Here is a 13,433-nt window from a genome sequence, read left to right on the forward strand (position 1 = left end):
TACAGCCATTTGGATTCCAAATAAAATGTCAACTTTACGGGGATTCATTTTTTTTATATACAAAAGAAAGTCTTTTCTTAAAATTATGCAAAACCAGTTATTTGTATTTGTGGGTGTAGACATAAATGAGAAACTTAGTAAAACTGAATAACTAAAAATGTGTATTTTCTTTTTAAGGATGGAACATTTGACTAAAAAAGAAAATATTACTTTTAAGTCTATAATATTTCTGCTTTTAAAATTGGCCATTTTTTAAGCTTTGTATATAGTAGTACTTGGGCAAAACTAGATGTCTAGCCCTACAGGTGGGGAGTAGGAGTAGCAATAACACGATTGTGGTAGTTTTACATTTTTAAAACAAGTTTACTTAAACAAGTTAATTGGGTTTGGAAATTAGAAATAGGTAATTGTTTTAAGGTAGCTTTACTTTTTTTTTTCTTTAAACATTTTACAGTTGTTGCTTTATCAGTTTATTAATTTCCCAAGGCTGCCATACAAACGGGAATCATATAAAACAACAAAACTTTATTCTTTCACAGTTCTGGAGACTAGATTTTTAACATCAAGGTGTTGGCAGGGCCATTATTTCCGACAAAGGCTATAGAGAAATATCCTGCCTTGCTTTTTCCCAGCTTTTAGTGGTTGCCCATGCTTGATTTTCCTTGGTTTGTGGATGCATCATTCCCGTCTCTATCTCTTTTGTCATACCACGTTCTCCCTATGTCTCTGTATCTGTGTGTCTGTGTCCAAATGTCATTCTTCTTGTAAAGATGCCACTCATTAGTTTAGGGCCTACCATAATCCAGAATGACCTCATCTATTTCTGCAAAGGCTCTGTTTCCAAATAAGATCACATTCACAGTTGGTGTTTGTGGGTGTACCGGAATTTGAGAGAGGGAGGCATTATTCAACCTAGTACAACCAGTAATTTGAGGGAAATATTTCAGGGTTGTTGGGAAGATTAAAGATCAGATTTGTGAAATATTCAGGACTGTGCCTTTCGTTAATGGGCACTTAGTACATGTTAACTATTGTGCTAACTTTGTACCTCTTCTTCATTTTTATATCCAATTTTCATGAGTTTAAATGAGGAAATGACATTTTTATGTGGCATCATTAAGATTCACTGATAACAGGGTTCTGAGCTTAGAGTCAGTCACTGTGACTGAGACCGGCTTTGGGGTTACCGACAGACTCTATCAAAAAATAGTCATATTTCAAATGTTCAGGTACTAGGCTCCAAGGAATTGGAATTTGGAACTATCTACATTGAAACTAATCAAAAAGAGTAAGCACTCAGTGGTTTTTAAATATAAATATGCATTTGATTATAATGTAATATCTTAGAAGATTTGGTGGGGAGATCTGTGGTATTTATTAAAACCAAAAATAATAAGAGATATTTCTTGAAAGGGGATAGAGAGCTATTATGCTTAGCATTCATTATAAAAGCAGTATGTTAGATTTAGATGAGAAATGAATACTTAATACCTTTATAATTTGTTTTATGCAAATATTGGAGAGCTAGAAGACTTTTAAGCATTTTTATGCTGAATTTAAATAAGAATCTCTGTTTTAAAAATCTGGACAAGTTCTACCTGTTCCACCTAAAAATTGTTTTCTGACATCCTTGTGGTTTTCCTTCATGTTGTTTTAAATAATGTTTTAATTTTTCAATTATTTCTTCCATTGAACAAAAAAGGAAGCTTCTTTTTCTCTTGGGAAGAAAAATTACCTGTATTCAATTTTTTTAAAGAACATATATAAATATCGCTTGTTGTAAAGAGAATTGTTTTGTTTTATAGATTCAACCTAGAATGACACTGAGCAAATTGCCTCTTCAAGCAAATGTCTATCCAATGACCACAATGGCCTATATCCAGGATGCCAAACATCGTTTGACACTGCTCTCTGCTCAGTCTTCAGGGGTTTCAAGTTTGAATAGTGGTATGTATTGCTTAAATTCTTTTCACTCTGAAAGGTTTCAATTCCAAGTGTATACTTTTTATTTTGGTCAGATGTGGTATAATCTCCACTTAAAACCTCCCTGTCGTCTTTTCAGCTTTTTTCTTCCTACAACCAGACTATTAGTTAATTTTGGGTTTTGTGAGAACAACATAAAATGATGAATCTCCTAAATCTTCAGATGAAGAACAAGAGACATAAAACTACATGTCAGGATTGCTTTTTAAAGATAATTTGCTTCTCCTAATTGTGTGTTCTTTGCAGAGGTCACCATCATCATCATGATTTAATGGATGTGGAAACTCAGATTCAGAGGTTTAGATAAGTTACCTAAGTTTGCAAAGTTGAGAAGTCATGGTTCAAACTTAGGTCCTTCTCTGAATCATGGTCTTTCTATTCTGCTACCACCTCAAAGAAGGAAGGGAGTGGAAATGATAGAGATATGGGGATAAAGAGGTATGGCTTTAAGGATTCCAAAAGAGAGAAAGTGATGCTCAAAAAGTGAGAGAAAATAGACAATAGACACTGATTAATTTTTGAAAGTCTTTCTATTGAGAGACTTTGATCCTTTTTAATACATATGTTTAATTGGTTATTATACATGTTATCATTGGTTTTCTTTCTTACATTCTCAGTGTTGGCAGAGATAAATGTCTGAAGGAGCAAGGTAGGTAGTGATTGCAGATGCCTGGTGTGTCCTTTGACACAAACCCACTTTTTACATGAGGTATATACATACATTCTATAACTTATACACACAAAAAAATCTGCTACTTCTTATTTTTCTTTGTGGCCTTCATTAGATAAGATCATGTAAACTCATGCCATAAAGACATGAATTCGGTTATGAAAATAGGAATGGCTTCACAATAGGAATCCAGTAGAGAGGGTTGGAAACTTGAGCAAACTCAAGAGCATGTTCCTGATGTGCAGTGGGGCAGCATTGTTCCTGTGCAGTTAGGGGCCCAGTGTTGCTAAATTCAGTTTTTGAAGAAGAGTCCAAAAGTCTTGAATTTTACATGAAGTTGTTCAATCTGTAAAATATTGTTATAATTTTTTTAAAAAACACTATGTTGACAAAAGATAAAACATCTTTAGGCCATACAAGACTCTTGAACCACCCATTTTTAAACCCTGTCTTAAATTCTCAAGGCTATGCTCTAAATAGAGAACTAGACAGTAAGACTCAAGCTGTGATGAACAAAGCAGTATTGTCTCACTTCCTGATAAAGACAAGCTAGGAAATAAAGTTCCTCTGTTTCTGCTATAACCACCAAATATGTTAGTATTTGAATTAAAGCAATTTGAATACAGTCCAGGAAATCACTAAGTGCCAGTCACGTGTTACATGTACCAACATTTGGAGACAGGAGACAATTAGAAATTGCCAAGAGGTTGATATGCCCATTTAATCCCTATGCCTGGGGACTAAATCTTGGACAGTTGTCTTCTAAATTATGAAGATAGTATCAGTGAGATTTCTACTTACCTCTGGTAATTTTAGGTACTGGATATGCAAATTCAGAAGAAAGAGGCTAAACAGAGTTGGTATGATTATGTAAAAGTAGTAATTGTTAAAGTCTTTTGTGTTAGCTATTTCCCTTTTGTACCAAAATATAATTTAATATAATAATGGATATGAATGAATATGCATGTGATTTTAAGCATATAACTTCAGTTTTCTAAGTCTTATTTGAGTATTATCTTAAATGTATATATGTATATGACTCTAGTTGTTTTGGGTATTTTTTTCATTTTTTACTTTTTAATCTCATAATGTAATAATTAGCTTACAACTTAAACTACAGGAAATATGGAAATATTGAATAGCAAATGAAGGAACCAGGTATGACCCCTTTTAATGGTTTCTAGATTTATCCATGTCTCCAGAGAGGCAGGACACTGGTGCTGCCGCTAACACAGTATCGGAGAAGCAAGGGAGTATTTGTTGGTTGTGTCCACATTCTAGGGCTTCCTCAGAGACCTGCCTCATATCAAGTAACCTAAATTTTATTTGCAGAACTTTTTTAGACCTACCCATTTGTGTGTATTTTACTACTCTCTGTGTGATGTGCATTTCCTAATAAACCTCATAAGCATTTTTAGATTCTAAATGGTGCTACCAAAAGTTTGGAGAACTTAATTTACTCCTTAAGGTTAATTTTTTGGAAAAAAGTTTCATTTTAATTTTGTTCTGTCCTGTCTCATTTTTAAATTTTTTATCAGATATTGTGAAACACTAATAAAGAAACACAGAAATGCTATCTTGTTTTATGAATTTGTAGTAGCTACTTTGAGCTATTATCAAGAGAAAGCCCATGGTGTAGTGGGTTGTATAAATCCACCTCCTTGACTGGAGGGGAAATTTAGAGCAAGACATCATGGCTTTTACTTAAGTGATCCTCAATAAATGTCAGTAGTAAGTAACTCTTGTCAGTTTTGCTTGTTTGTTTGTTTGTTTGTTAGGTCAGATTGAAGTTATCATGGATCGGAGACTCATGCAAGATGATAATCGTGGCCTTGAGCAAGGTATCCAGGATAACAAGATTACAGCTAATCTATTTCGAATACTACTAGAAAAAAGAAGTGCTGTTAATATGGTATGAAAAAATAACTAGCATGATCTGATATTCGTTGTTCTTTGTCACCCAAAACTTGAAATTACGACTTTCCACTTTAAAAATTTTTTAAATCATCTCCAATATTGAGATTTCTTTATAAGAGATGTGGCCCACATTCACAGAAAGAGAATTTCAGTTATAAATATCATGTAGGATTTGCACTTAGGTCTTTTTATTTTTTATGTTTGCTTGTTATGTTGATAAAAACGAATGACAAGAAATTAGTTTGGGTAAAATTTCCTGAAATTATTATTATTAATTAATTTTTTTTTATTGTACTTTGGGCTCTGGGGTACATGTGCACATCCTGCAGGATTGTTGCATAAGTACATACATGCCAATTCTCCCCCCACCGTTGCCTACGTCAGGCATTTCTCCCGGTGTTATCCCTCCACATCCTCCCCATCCCCCGCTGTCCCTTCCTTCCATCTCCCCACCTAGCCCAGTGAGTGTTGTTCCCTTCCCTGTGCCCAAGTGTTCTCATTGTTCATCACCGGCTATGAGTGAAAACATACGGCGTTTGGTTTTCTGTTCTTGTGTCAGTTTGCTGAGAATGATGGTTTCTAGATTCATCCATGTCTCTATGAAGAACACAAAGTCGTCGTTTTTTATGGCTGCATAGTATTCCATGGTGTATATGTGCCACATTTTCTTTGTGCAGTCCATCATTGATGGGCATTTGGGTTAATTCCAGGTCTTTGCTATTGTAAACAGTGCCACAACGAACATACGTGTGCATGTGTCTTTATAATAGAATGACTTATAATCCTTTGGGTATATACCCAGTAATGGGATTGCTGTGTCTGAAATTATTTTTAAAGAAATAAGAATTGAAAAATTGAGCTAAACAAAAGTTAAAGAATAGAGCTTAGTCACATGCTTAGCAGATTAAGTTTGGTAAAATTTATTTGAAATCTTAGCGTATTTATTCTAGTCTTAAGACTCTTCAGTTGAAAATATATTTACATGTAGGTTTTTCACATTTGATTTTCATTCCTCAAAGCAAAAATCTAGTACTCGGTGTTGAATGGTAGGTGCACTAATCACCTACCTTGGATAGTCCTGAACATGGGCTCTTTCTTTTTGCTCTGTTTTTCTTCCTTCCCTGATCATTGCAAGTCCTTTCTACTCTTTTCAGCCAGTGACCTCACCTACCACTTTATAGTGAGAACAGCCAGTAGACAGGGCTCTCTGTTCCAGTTACCTAATATCTACTCCCATCCTTCCCTTCTTTCCTCCTGTTACATTAAAAAGAGACTTTATCTTCCATCATCCTAGGCAGGTCCTAAAACTTGTCCTTGGAACTTACTCCCTTCACCCACCTCAGCATCCTTTTACTTTTCATTCTCTCTCTCTGTTTCTCCCTGGCTCCTCATATTCAACACTTCCCTGGGAGATTCTTTCTGTTAGCTTTGAACACTCTTTGCTTTCTTCTGTTAAAAATAGAAATGGAATACAGCCTTCCTTCAGACTATTATTTCAATTTCCTCTAAGCTACTATCCTTTCTGTCCTACCTGATTGAGCCAGAGTTTATGAGATGAGTTTATTTCGTCACTTCCTTCTCACACTCAGTTTGTTTCAGTCTGGCTTTAGCCTCCATCATATTCTGAAAGAGCTCTTGCTGATGTCACTAGATCCAGTGGCTATTGACTGTCATCATCTTACTTTACCTTTCAGCAGTATTTGACACTGGCCATTGTCACTCCGTAAAATACTAACTACCTTGCCAGGGCTTCTATGGAGCCATGCAGCTTGGTTTTCCTCCTACCTCTCTGGCAGTTCTTTATCTCTCTAATAGTTTTCAGCTGAGCCATTAAATCTTAGCGCTCTGAAGGCATGGCCCCTGGCCTTCTCCTTTTCTTATTTTTTATGCTATCCCTTGGCAATCTCTTCTACTCCCCTGGTTTTGTTTGCATCCTCCACACAGGTAGAAGCCACTAACACATATCTTCAGCTTAGGCTTACCTCTGACCTCCAGATGCGTCTATCTAACTGCTTCCTGATATTCTCTGTTTATAAGGACACCTCAAGCTTAACATATCCAACACACTCATGATCTTTCCTCCCTCCCAAACCTGGCCCATTTCCAGTATTCCACCCAGTCAATAGCAACCACCATCCATCCAATGCCAAGACAGACACGTAAGAGTTCTGCCTGATAAATGCGTATCCCCATCAGCCTTTTCTCACAGAGTAATGCCATCACTTATCTATCTTATTGCCTGAATATTTCAAATTTATAATCTTCTTTACTTCCACCACCCTAATCTAAACTGACTTCCTGTATTTCCTGGATCTAGCCTATACAAATCCACCCTGTTCTCCTTTCTGCCATGTCTGTTCTTAACCCAGAAGGCAGAATGTTTTTTGTTTTTTTCAAAGCCAAATCTAACTTTATTGTTTCCTGCTGAATCCTCTGATATCTTCCCATTGCTGTCAGTAAAAATGTCAAAATTCTTACCATGACCTCCAGAACCCCTCATGATATGGGCCCTGCATGTCCCCTAGGCATCTGTGTGCCTCTTACTGTGTCTGCTTTAGGCTCACTGGTTTCCTTTACGTCCCTAGTATTTTCCATCTCCTCCTCCCTACTGCACTTTTGCACATGGCCTATTATCTTTTGCCCTAGAAACTCTGGGTGATAGTTCAGATTAGTGTTTACTTCATCAGCTGCTTCTGGACCAGGTTAAAAGCCTTTCCCCTGTGCTGCCTCCAAACTGTGCATCTCACCTTCATGCATGTGTGTGATTATTTGATCCCTGTCTTTTCACCTCCTTTGGACCATAATCTCCATGGTAGTGAGATTGTGCCTTTCTCCACTTCTAGGATTGTTCATAGCAGAAGATTTACCTAATATATGTCATATGAATGAATATCCAAATGCATAGATGAATGAGCTCTTAGGGCACATTTTGCCAGTGTATTTATTGCAATTTCTGCTTATTACCTTGTCTTCATATGCATGTTCCATTCCCCCTACTAGATTCCAGGGACTTGCTGCCTTTATTGTCATTTGTTCTTACATACGGTAGACACTCTTTAATAAAATACTAGTTGATTGAATGAAATGGCAGCAGCTAATTAAAGCAAAAACTTCTTCCAGTATTTAGAATATTTTAGAAAAAGAATTAGTCTTTGGGAGGCCGAGGCGGGTGGATCACGAGGTCAAGAGATCGAGACCATCCTGGTCAACATGGTGAAACCCCGTCTCTACTAATACAAAAAATTAGCTGGGCACGGTGGCGCGTGTCTGTAATCCCAGCTACTCAGGAGGCTGAGGCAGGAGAATTGCCTGAACCCAGGAGGCGGAGGTTGCGGTGAGCCGAGATCGCGCCATTGCACTCCAGCCTGGGTATCAAGAGCGAAACTACGTCTCAAAAAAAAAAAAAAAAAAAAGAATTAGTATCCATTTTAGATGTCAAGAGCCATACTGTTCTTGAGACTCATGTTTCAAATCAATTACTGACAATATAGCTTAGTTTTAAGGACTAAAACTGCATAGGGAAATTATTGTCTGAGGGCTGGCAGCTACTGTCTGTTGCTCCTCTTGAAGGTGTTTCTGGCTTATATGACTTTCTATATGGACACTAATCTACAAAACTTTTGTTAACTATAACAATAAAAATTTTCACATTAAATCTAAAGCTTTGACTTATAAGTGAAATAATTTGTTTATTCCCATTCAAAACTCCTTGGATAGTAATTAATTTAAATTTAATGTTTTTATTTTACAATCCTATGTTGGTTAAAATTTTCTGTTACTGAAGTATAGATTCTGGGGCTTCAATCAATGGTTTCTTTTAAATAAGAAATGAACTAGAGAAGAGAAAATACATTTTAATGTCTAGTGAAAATAATTAAAAAGACACTTAATTGAGGAAGGTTAATACCATGTAACTCGAATTTTCTGGGAAGTGTTCTTAATTTCAACTCAAACTCTAGTATCTAAAATAATGATGGAGAAAAGTGAAGTAGGAGGATACTCCCTGGTTAGGAAGAAATTTTAATGGGATGTCCTGAGCACGACAGAGCCTCATGGAAATAATCTCGAACTGACTAAGTGGAAGTGAGTCCTGTCCTCAAATAATTCTGCAGAGAGTCAGTAAAAACAAGGACTTGGATGATATTCACTGTGTGAGATGTCCAACGAGGACTGTGACTGCATGAGGTTGACCATCATTTATGCTAATTATCCTCAAAGGCCAATAGAAATGGAAAATAGAAATCATCTCTTTTGGCATTGCTAGGGTTTGAATGTGTTCCCCAAAAGTTCATGTGTTGGAAACTTGGCTACCATTGTGGTAATGTTGCAAGTGGGAACTTTGGGAGGCTTTTGAGTCATAGGGGATCTGCCCTCATGAATGGATTAATGCCATTATCATGGGAATGGGTTAGTTATTGCAGGAGGAGCTTTGTTATAAAAATGAGCTCTCTTGCATGCACTCTCTTGCCTTTCCACCATGTGGTAACGTAGCAAGAAGGCCCTCACCAGATGCCAGTGCCATGCTCTTGGACTTCCCAGCCTCCAGAACTGTGAGCTGAATAAAATTCCTTTATAGATAAATTATCCAGTCTGTGGTATTCTGTTATAGCAACAGAAAATGACTAAAAACAGGCATTGACAGATTTAGGATTTGTTTCTTTAACTGTTTCTCCTTACTTCTTTCCTGCTGGTTGGTTAATGAGACATGAGCTAGGAACCCTGGAAGTGTTGAAGTGTTATAATTGTGTTGCTTTGCCTTTAAATATAAGGAGAAGAAATTTGGAGAGATCAGATTAAACTCTTAAATGCTTATATGGTTTAGAAAAGTGATAGCATGAGGGAGGTCAATTAGGTTTAAGGGTAAATACTTAAGTTAGGTGACCAGAATATCTCTGGTAAACTTGAGGACACCTTCCACTAAGACCCACAACTCAGCTCCAGCTGATTATTTCCACATGGGACTGAATGCCTGCTGGGGGTGACACAAATTTGCAGTTTCTTGGGTAAAAAACAAAAAATGTGTTTTGGGTTTTTTGGGTTGCTTTTTTAGTATGAATTTTTTATTAAAGGGTTGGCTGAAAAGCAAAAAAACTTTTTAATACTATACAGACCTACCAAAATGTATCTACAAACCTGCCCCATAGTTTTCAATCCTGGGCTACATGATATTTACCTCTAAATGTTATGATTCAATATATTATTATTCATTTTCTCTCCATCTTCCTCATTGTCTTTTTACTCCACCCGTCCTCTCTAGTGCTCTTCTCTATTTATATTGCATTTACTTCCACAGACATTTAAGTTCCCACCATATTTCAAGTCAAACTGAATAAACAAAGGTAACATAAAAAAAAGTCTCTTACTATCTCACCATAATTTAACAGAATTTGATGTAGATGAAGTAGAAGTCTTTGATGTACCTCAAAGTGAGCTTAATAAAGGTCACCAAGGAGTCTGGCAAGAAGTTCTGACTGGTGGAATAAGGGCTGGAACCCAGTGAGGAAGATCTGCACTTTGTGTGGTTTAAATCAGAAGGTGCTAGAAACTCTCTTTAATGTCAGGCAGGCTGCAGAGAGAAAGCTACACTTATACAGTGTGAATGGAGCCTTCCAACCAATGAGAAATTAAATAAGGTTTATAGTACTAGATTAGTTAAGTACAAGGCTGGGGAATTCATTTATAACTTAAACACGTAAAATTTCCTGTAGAAAACGTATTTTTAAAACTTTGAGTTTATCATATGACTTACGGTGAAAAGGTTACTTTTGTAGAGATTAATGTAAATATTGATGGTTCAACAGTTGATATTGTTGAGCCTCTTGTTGCTGTAAATATGATACGAAAGTACATGAATGGCGGAACCCTAGGTGAGACTTCGCCACTCCAACCTGGCCAGCCTCCAGCAGTGTTATTTGTTCATGATGCTCTTAGGGTAGTGAACCACAGCTCTTCTATAAACTTTCTTATCTTGCTAAGAACAATAAACTACAGTTTTTAAATTCTTGAAGTCCTTAACATCCATGACGTTGTTTCCTTTTAGAAGACTCCCATCAAGATGTCTTTGAAACTGAATCTTATTTTTTAATGCAAAGGTAGTTAAAAGGTACAGCTCATCTTTTGAATCTAAAGGGAGCTCTGTTTTCTCTGTAAGGTTGGATGTCTGAGGTGGCACTTCCCAGCACAGGATCACGGAGCAGTGTGAGGCTGACTCCATGAGATTCACCTGGGGAGGCTTTTCAGCACCCCACCTCCCAAGATTTTGTAGATTTGGGATAGGACCCAAGAATCTATGTCTATTAAAGGTGTCCCAAGTCATTCTGTTGTGTGGTTAATTTTGGGGAAATACCAATGGTTAGGAAGAACTAATCTGGTTTGGAGGATTGTTATATATGCGCATTATTGCTTCTGAAGTGTAGAAGATCAATCAGGAAATGTTCTGGCTACTCACTGGAGTGGCGAGGAATTGCTCCAAGAGTGTAGAACAAAGCCAGAGCTTTCCCTGAATGTTTCTTGACCTAGAGTGGACTTAATACTTCTGAAATTTGATAAAGGAGATGTTTTCTTTTTTGTTTGAATCTTTTTATGTTTTATTACTCATGAGTGATTTTGTCATCAATCCTGACCTAGATTATGAAGTCCTTTGATCTTGGAGTACCTTTAAAATATCTTGTTGAAATTGTTCCCTCTTTATTCATGTTATTCTACAAGCTGCATTAAATTTCAATATTGTTGGAGAATATTATTTTATATGCTTTATTTAATCTTTCTTTTAAAAAATGTAGAATAGATACATTTTTTTACAATTCTTTCAGACCTAATTTTTTGTCAGTGTCTTAATATTGCAATGTCCCTCTGCTGTCTTAAAAATTTTTTTTCTCTCTCCATGGTCTGAATTGTAATGACATCTAATGTTAGCTGCTGGCACGATGGTAGTCACTTTTTGCTAGCACCCTTCTGTGCAATGCTAATCTGACATTCTGAATTTTAAGCTCTATATCTCTATAAATCCTGTCTTTTCACACAGATAAGTAGCCAAGCCTTTTATTTAAGCTTTATACTACAAAAAAGATGCAAAATCAGAAGACACCAATGCAGTAGTCATTTTAAAAAATAAGATACAAAATTAAATTTGGTTCAGATGTAACTGATGATCAAAGGACCTTTCTGCACAAATTATTTTCTCGGTTATTTGTGTCTGTTTTTACTCCTTAGGCATTATTGGTTAAGATTCTATTCAGTTATTGATTTAATTAATTTTGTGTATCATTTAGCATATGTAATCTACCAACATTAGTAGATTATTTAATGTTTGAACATTCAGAAATGTTGCCTTTAACTGTATACCATAGCAAAGACTAAAGCATTTTAAATTATATAGAATAATCATATACTATGTAAGTGTGTGATAACTATTAAGTAACATTTAACACTTCTAGTTTTGGAATAGAATAGTGAAACAATTGGCAATGATTTACCAAGTGGAAAGAAAACAGATGATCTAGGTGTGTCACCTATGTTATTTATATATAAAAACTGGATTTATTTTGAGAGTTTTATTTTTAAAAAATTCTATCATTGGGTAACATTTAGTTCCTATCATTTGTTAACATCATGGACTATAGCTTTGAATCAGTACCTTCCATTGTGGTCTTGTTAAGGTGTATAAATGAAAGCACAAGAATGTGATGGATGAAACCTGAGAAGGGAGATAATATTTGATGATGCACTACAAATAATCTATGTACAGCCCAATCCTTGTACTTCTGAGAGTTTTGTGATAGGTTGAGAATTTTCATAAAAAGGTATGCCTTGTCCTAAAATGTTTGTAGGAAATTTTTTGGTATTTTTAGTATTAAATCAATGAAAGAGATATTTTAAACATATGAGTTAGATATACACTGTTTATTTTCTTGTATTGCTTACAACTAAACTTGGTAGTTTATGGCGTATTTTCTAAGACTTATTTATAAAATATAATAAAATCAAAATATTAATATATTTTTATATTTAAACCCTCTCGGATAATTCTATTAATGTAATGAGAACTGGAAATATAGACCCTAAACATTTTTGTTTTTTCTTGATAGGAAGAAGAAAAGAATTCGGTCAGTTATCCTTCTCTCCTTAGCCACATAACTTCTTCTCTCATGAACCATCCAGTCTTTCCAATGGCAAATAAGTTCTCCTCACCTACCCTTGAGCTGCAAGGTGAATTCTCTCCATTACAGTCATCTTTGCCTTGTGACATTCATCTGGTTAATCTGAGAACAATACAGTCAAAGGTATGTCTCAAAATATACCTATAAAAATTGCTGTTTATTATATACTTGTTTTAAGGGGGTAAGGAAAGAAAAAAAATACTGTATGCTTTACTATACTTTGAGAAATTATTAAGAGGGCTTCACCATTAGCCAAAAGCTTTTTCATTTGACTATTGCTCTATATTTTAGAGCATATCCTGATACTAATTTACTTGATTCTTAGAAAAGTTCTGTATGGTGAGCAGGTCAGGAAATATCAACATAGTAGGTAGGAGATCTGGGCCTTAAGTTTAGCACTACTGACTTTTCTCATTCATTTGTCCTTGTTAGACTGTATCTCTCAGAAGTTAGAGAAATAGTACTTAGTTATTTCTGTATCAGAAGCTTTGTATTTTCATATCTTTCTCTTGAGAATCACTGCAACTCAGTTTCCTGTAAGAAAACCAATTGGTTAGAAGAAATATTAGAGGAAAAGCATGAGGAAGTTTGATTAGGTATGAAGTTTAATTCAGTTAGACAGCAGTTATATACATACCTGTTTTTAACATCAAAAAGACTGCATTTGGAAAGAATAAGAATTAGACATTTGACATCGTTCTTAT

The 13,433-nt window shown here is 35.6% G+C and overlaps 1 protein-coding gene across 1 annotated transcript in view; it reads left to right on the forward strand.

The window, feature by feature from the left end:
• MAN2A1 (mannosidase alpha class 2A member 1) overlaps positions 1 to 13,433 on the forward strand; it is a 173,934-nt gene that overhangs the window by 146,298 nt on the left and 14,203 nt on the right. The window contains exons 18-20 of the mRNA XM_012473931.2: positions 1,806 to 1,947; positions 4,432 to 4,565; positions 12,658 to 12,852. Of these exons, the coding sequence (XP_012329354.2) occupies positions 1,806 to 1,947; positions 4,432 to 4,565; positions 12,658 to 12,852 (471 nt within the window). The remainder of the gene's footprint in view (positions 1 to 1,805; positions 1,948 to 4,431; positions 4,566 to 12,657; positions 12,853 to 13,433) is intronic.

The sequence above is a fragment of the Aotus nancymaae genome, unplaced genomic scaffold, assembly GCF_030222135.1.
Source record: "Aotus nancymaae isolate 86718 unplaced genomic scaffold, 86718_ANA_hifiasm-v0.15.2.pri h1tg000014l, whole genome shotgun sequence".
NCBI lineage: Eukaryota > Metazoa > Chordata > Mammalia > Primates > Aotidae > Aotus > Aotus nancymaae.